Source organism: Pteropus alecto, unplaced genomic scaffold (genome assembly GCF_000325575.1).
Source record: "Pteropus alecto unplaced genomic scaffold, ASM32557v1 scaffold134, whole genome shotgun sequence".
Taxonomy (NCBI): domain Eukaryota; kingdom Metazoa; phylum Chordata; class Mammalia; order Chiroptera; family Pteropodidae; genus Pteropus; species Pteropus alecto.
This window is the reverse complement of record NW_006436283.1, coordinates 5,311,277-5,318,291: the sequence shown is the minus strand read 5'-3', so window position 1 is coordinate 5,318,291 and position 7,015 is coordinate 5,311,277. Positions and strand designations below refer to the sequence as shown.

Genomic DNA, 7,015 nt, shown 5'->3' with positions numbered 1-7,015 from the left:
CGGCCGTAGGGAGCGGGGAAGGGTGAATGGCCAGTGCCGACATTTTTCTTTCTTTGACACCTGCAGTTGCCCGTCGGAGACTCTCCCTGTGGCTTTGACCCAGTGGAATTTTGAAGGACAAAAGGTCTGTCCGTGGGAGACTAATCCCTCCTTGACTCCATTCAACCCCTCAGGCCCTTGGACTTACTGGAGCTACTCACACTGCAGGAGGCTGGGCCCTGCCCTCAGGGGGAGGTGACAGGTACCCGATTTGTGTTTTCCAGGCTCAAATCCCATCACGGGTCCAGAGGAAGTGAGTGGCATGGAACGGGGCTCCCTGACTGTGCCGTGTCGCTATGATCCAGGGTGGAAGACCTACAGGAAGTGGTGGTGTCGAGGAGCTGCTTGGAGTAGCTGCCAGATCCTTGTTCAAACCACTGGATCAGAGCGGGAGGAGAGGAAGGGCCGTGTGTCCATCATGGACAGTCAGGGAAACTTCACGTTCACCGTGACCATGGAGGAGCTCAGGCTGGACGATGCAGACACCTACTGGTGTGGGATCGAGAGAGCCGGAACCGACCTGGGCCACCATGTCCGTGTGCTCATCAGCCCAGGTAGGAACTGCTCCCTCCTGTACGCCGAGGCCCCGGTACTGACCTGTGGAGAATGCAGACTTTACCCTCTGTCTGCTCCGACAGATGGAGAAAAGCCCCAAGACTGTGTGTGTGTGTACTTGTGCGTGTCAGCGTGCACACAGCTGTGCGTGCACGAGGGGGTATACGCCAGGAGCCTGGGAAGCCGGAAAGCAAGTGGGAGCCTCAGCACGGCCCACGTCTCCACGTAGTGTCATCAGAGGGCGCAGAGAAAGACAGGCTCGACTTGGACAGGTTTGACCAGGAAAAGCAGGTCTTCTGTTGCAGGTCATTTGAGCATCATATCTAGCCCCAGAGCAGCCCCGGCCTGACCAGGGGCCTGGCCGGCTGTGCAGAGAGGGTGGGGTGCCAGAAAGCTGTGATCCTGAGGGTCTCAGCTGCAGGACAAGCGACCCTCCTGTCCCTTCTCTGGCAACACAAGGGCAAAGGACAGGGTGAGGGACTCTGAACTCATTACTGGCAGAAGGTCAGGCTCCCACAGGCTCCTCTGAGCCTCGAAGGGGATTCGGGGCTCAGCCACGCCTGCCCCGGAGGCACCAGTGCCTCCCTCAGGACAGAGGCCTGAGAAGAGAGTTGGTTCGTAGCCCCCACCCCCCAGCTCCACTGTAGAGGCTTCAGTCTTGTCTCCACTTTGGGTACCAGGGAACCCCCCGTCCCCCACACCATGTCCTCCCTAAACATACCCACGGACACTAGGTAGGTGACAGTTCGGTCTTTCATAAGCCCATTTATAAACAAGAGAAAAGTCTTTCCACCCTCGTAGATGCAAATATGGTGTGTATGGTGCGTGCAATGGGGAGGTATGCTGGCTTTAGAATGTTCCAGAAATTAACTGGGAAAGACAACAAAGGTGGGATGGATACGTGGAAGATTGGGGGAGGAGTTGGCACAGGGTGAAGTGGCGGCTGGGACCCTCCAAGCCAGACAAGTCTCCACGGAGCGGCTTCATCTGCTGAAATGAGGATGTGCAGGGAGGCAGGAAGGGCTCACGGGGAAGGCAGAGGCTGCTGGCCCTCCGCCCGATGGCCGGGGAGTCCCGGGCGGCCAGCCCCATGCGCCACCGGCTTCAGGGCAGGTGGCACAGAGCCTGCTTCACCCTGGCTGGTTTGGAACTCCGAGGGCTGGGCACATGGCTCCTGCAGTCCGGGCTGTGCCAGGCAGGGCTCTGAGATTCAACCGAACCTCTGTAAATCACCTACAGAGCTTGCCGCCCCAGATCCCTCGTGCAGTGACGAGGAGGTGCTTCTCTCTAAATGAAGTAATGTTCTGTTTTGGATAAGAAACCAAAACGATGCTAGGGAAGACCGATGTGGCCGACCGGTGGTGCTGAGAGAAAGCTTCTTGATCCCTGAATGAGGGGTGTGGAGAAGGCCATGGGGAGCCCCCTGAGTCACCCTCAGAGATCTGCTTTGCTCTGTGCATTTAGTAGTAAAACCAACAAACCTGTCCATACTGTTGACAACAAACACGACTGTCCCTATGTCAACACAAATGGCCGAACCTGTGACGACAGATGTGGCCGAACCTGTGACGACAGATGTGGCCGAACTGGTGACGACAGACGTGGCCGAACTGGTGACAGCATCTGCACTGGCCAGTCTGGCTTCCTCGCCTCCGGTTACTCAGGGTGTCAACAGCAGCATGGCTGTGACTAATCCCCTCACCAGGTGAGCAGAGCTGGGACCCAGCAGACCTTTCCCACGTCCGCCCCGTGACTGGTCCCCTAGGGCCGCTCTGTCAGGGACCCCCATGTGGCCCCCTGGTGTTGCCAGTGCAGGGGAGAATCGGCAGAGTCGGCACTGGACCTCCCCCGCACCCCACTTCCTACGTGAACCTAAATAAGGCTCTCCGGCTGGGCTGCAGCAGAGAAGGCTCTGGTCTTCCTCTGACCTGACCCCTCGCCCCCCGAGAAGCAAAAGGAAGTATAGCGGAGTTCAACCCCAAGTAAGCTAGAAGGGAAGTTCTCCAGATTAGTTTCCTGTGGTTGCTGTAACCAATTACCACTAACTTGGTCACTTAAAACAACACAGTTTTATGATCTCGTAGTTCTGGAGATGGGAAATCTGAAATGAGTCTCATTGGGCTAAGTTCCTCTGGAGGTTCTGGGGAAGAATCATTCCCCGACAATTCCAGCTAATAGAGGCCTCCTACATTCCTTGGCTCACGGCCCCCTCTATCCCCAAAGCCAGCAGTAGCCGATCCAGCCTTTGCCACGTGGCATTACTCTAATACAGACCTTCCTACATCTATCTTTCACTTAGAAAGACCCTGGTGATTACAAGGGGCCCCGAGATAACCCAGGATCATCTCCCCATCTCAGAGTCAGCTGGTTAGCAATCTTAAGCCCATCTGCATTCCCCCTTGCCATGTAATGTAACATATTTGCCGGTTCCAGAGATTAGGACATCTTTGGGGATCATTATCCTGCCTACCATAGACACCAGTACATACGTGTTTCATCTCTCCAGCCCTCCTCTCCCCAAGTGCCGGGGAGACGCAAGGAGGAGTGGGAAGCGGGGGCCCCTGCTTTCTCACCCTCCGCTCACATGGGAGGGGCGCGGATGTCAACCGGAGCCCGCTCCCTTCGGAGGCACCGTACCTGAGGGTAATCACTAAGTTCCCTGGCCCTGTTTCATCACATCACAGCCTGGTGCCTTCAGGCTCCCATAAAGTCCAGGGTCAAGATCCATTCTCTCTGTGAGTCCAGCCTCTGAGCGTCGCCCTCCATGGGCTCCCTTCCCTGCTCCAGTCCAGTGCCATTCCTTTCTCTAGGGTCCTAGTTTTTGGAGCCTGGCTGCCACCGGACCATTTGTTCAGTGATGCATGTGAATGGGGTGCGGCTCCTGGGGACACACGCTTCACAACCCAGCTTGTGTCCCACTCACGGCTGTAGGAGAGCGGTCTTTCTGTTGAGTCGAGGGTGTAGGATATAGGACTCCCAGTGAGACCGGAGAAGCACAAGAGGAACCTTGGCGGAAAGAGAAAAGAGTATAGCAGCGGGTGAAACTTGTGAAATAGCACAGTGGGTATTTTTAGGGCACGCACTGCATCACACCCTCTCTCCCTCAAGAAAACTGTTAGCGAAATCAGCATGGCTCATTTTGCTCAAGGCAGGCTGAGAAAGAGAATGAGGGTGGACAGTGGCAGGATGGGGTCCTGGCAGAGGGGATGAGGCATAGGGTGAGGGGTGATCAGATCCTTAGACACTGCTAGGGACTGCCAGGGGAACACAGGTGACCCCGGGCCCAAAAGTCTAGCTATACCAAGTGTCCACTGTATGGGACTTATGTGGTAGTACCCCTCATATATGCTACCGCATGGGGGTCAGACCCACAAGAGGCCCCTCCCTGGAGAACCCAGCTTATAAAACTGGTTTACAGGGCTGAGGGGGGTCTTCTGCTTCAAAGAAGTAATATTAGATCTGAGCTTGAAAGATGAGTGGAATTTACAAAGGGAGATACAAGGTAGAGAGAATAGCAAGATCAAAAAGACAGGAGGCAGCGAACCTTCAAGCTTGGTTGGACTGCAGGTGAGCTGATGGGGAATGGTGGGAAACCAGGAAGTAGCTGGACCCCAGGCTAAGCTGGTAGGGAGGCCCCTGAAGGCTTAGCGTTTGGGCAGCATGACTGAGCCCCCTTGCAAGGACCTTCCTGGCCGGGGCAGGGACCAAGGTTTGCCTGTCACCCCAGTCTGGGCTGCTGGGCATGGGGGGGGAGGGGGGAGAGGAGGGGCCTGGGGCTGCCGCAGAAGAGGCTCACTCCTGTGGTTGTGTTCCTTGTACAGGTCCCTGCTCTGTAACATCCACTTCCTGCTCCTGACCTTCATAAAGGTGCCCCTTCTTGGGGTCCTGCTGTGCACTGTGGTGTGGTTGAACAGGCATCAGAGGGACTCCAGGGGGAAATTAAGTCAGTCTGAGTGGGACCGCAGCCCCCGTGCCATCAACACCCGCACATCAGACTTGGAGAACTTTCGGAACTTTTATCAGGCACCGAGCAGTAATCGCAGTTCCAAAGAGACGAGGGTCCCTCCGCGGTGAGGACTCCCTTCGTCCTGTCCTCGGGGACACTGTGGGCTCCCTCCCTGCTCTGCGCAGCTCTGGAAACTGGCCCCCACCGCAGGATCAGAGAAAGGAACAGACGTGGTGTTTCCCGTACACACTGGGTCCTCGGAGGCACCTGTGATCTTACCTGTGTGGACCCTCCTGCTGCCTCCTCTCCTGTGACTCTGGAGTAGCTCTGCCAGAAATGACTATCACACTGTCTAGAACTCCAGCCAGTAACGGGCTTCAAAATTCCAGGCCAACCAGTAAGTGTAAAACCTGAATTAAACCAAAAAGCCTCAGAGTGTGTTTACAAGGGCAAAGACTCCTTCTCCCAGTAGGCCAGGTGTACAGAAGACTGCCGATGCCACCTTCCGTTGTATCGGTCCCTCCTGGAGAAAGAATCACCTGAATGTAGACAATTAAAGATGGGGTTGGACCATCGCCCGGCTCACGTCCGTTATGTTTGCTCTGTATGGATTTCCTGTGCTTTTTGAGATTATATTGTTTAGTACACCATATATATATATATATATTTTTTTTTTTTTTAATCTATCGGAGGATGACCCATACATTCTAGAGAATGTGAAGTGACTCTAAATCAAACGCTAGAGTTAGAATGTATCTAGCAGCTGTGCAGTGGGGAAGCTTAAAGGGGAGAGGCCTGGAAGGTATCTTTTTACCCGCTCCTAAGCCACAATTAGGACTCTGCATGTGTAGATGCCGACTTTAATTGATGGCTAGGAATGGACAAAGAAAAGCATGGGGACTATTTAAGATAATTTTTTAAAGTTATTTTCTACATCCAAAAAAGGTAACTCTTGAGGACTACATACACCTCAAAAATTATAAAGTCTTAAATGTTAGGATGCCAAATCTACATGTACTCACTAAAATTAAATATTCCATTAAAATAACTAAAGTAAATACCTTCAGCCATCTTTTTGTAAAAATAAACAATTACAGAGTCTTCACAGGCTAAGCGTACAGGTTAGTGAGTTTTTTAAAGCATAAACACCTGGGTTATTGTCATCTCAATCAAGATCTTAATAGGGGTCGTAGATAGGTGACTATAGAGTTGTGAAAATTCGTCGAGGTTACTCTCTTCCCCTCTATAATTAATAAGTGTTTTATAGGGAGGTGCTTTGAAATAATGTACATATTCTATGTCCCTGCATCTACATTGCTGGCCTTCAGGGACAGGGGACTCACCGAGGGGTCAAGACACCAAGGAAGTAGTTTAAGGGTTTCTTCATGGTTCTTTGGAACTCATCCAGGGTCACTTTTGCTATACTTGATTATCCATGGGGGCGAATATTGGTTCTTGAAGGGTGAAAAAAAATTTACTCTTTTTATATATGGAAATAAATATCTGTGTTTACAGACAAAACAGATAATTATATATTCACACACATAAATGTGTGTATATGGATATATAATATAACCATACATACAGTATATCTTCATTGTTAAAATGTCATGGGATGGGGAGATTTTTAGATGAAGGAAGTGTCTACACAGATTCCTTAGGAGGATGATAATGGGAAAAACGTTGAAGCAGTCACAGCTCCCTGCCCCAGACTTAAGGGGAGGGGACCTAAACCCCAACCCTTAACAGGAGAAGTATCAAGAAATTTTCACTCATGTTTTAGAACTGCCATATGCAAGTCTTAATCTAGCATCTTCATATCACGTATAAGAACGAGGAAAACCGTAGGGATGAAATCACTGGTTCCCAGTCACAAGGCCAGGTAGCAGAATTGAATCTGCCTTGAGCCACCCTGGGGCTGGCCCACACGCCAACCCCACAGGTCCATCTGTGCACTTGAGAAGGTCAGTTCCCAAGCCTGCTGAGGGCACCATATGGCCCCAGGCACAAACACTGGGCAGACGCAATAATGCAATTTCTCTGCTTGTATGGACTTACAGACATGTTTTGTTTTGATCACAATATGTTTTTTAATGGAGTTTGTTGCCTATATGTAAACATGAGGAATTTCGCTCTGGGCTTCTCTTTTAAAAGTGAGGTCATGATGCCACATGCTCCACATAGCCGTCATCAGAGTGTTTAAAACCTTCCGGGTGCTCCCTGGGGCCTCCAGGATACCATCGAAGCATACACATTAGAAAAGAATAAATAAAATTATCTTTTTTGCAGATGACATGATTGTCTATGTAGAAAATCCCAAGCAATCTACCAAAAAACTGCTACAACTAATAAATGCATTTAAGAGTCATAGGATACAAGATTCACACACAGACACACACACACATACACACATCATATTTTTATATACCACCAACAAGCATGTAGGAACTAAAATGAAAAATAACACTATTCACA

General features: G+C 51.3%; 1 protein-coding gene across 1 annotated transcript in view; it reads left to right on the top strand.

Annotated features, from left to right (window-relative positions):
* LOC102881549 (CMRF35-like molecule 4) overlaps positions 1-5,110 on the top strand; it is a 7,619-nt gene extending 2,509 nt beyond the window's left edge. The window contains exons 2-4 of the mRNA XM_006912405.3: positions 264-593; positions 2,146-2,299; positions 4,416-5,110. Coding sequence (XP_006912467.1) covers positions 264-593; positions 2,146-2,299; positions 4,416-4,668 — 737 coding nt within the window. The 3' untranslated portion in view covers positions 4,669-5,110. The remainder of the gene's footprint in view (positions 1-263; positions 594-2,145; positions 2,300-4,415) is intronic.
* The last annotated feature ends 1,905 nt before the right edge of the window (positions 5,111-7,015 follow it).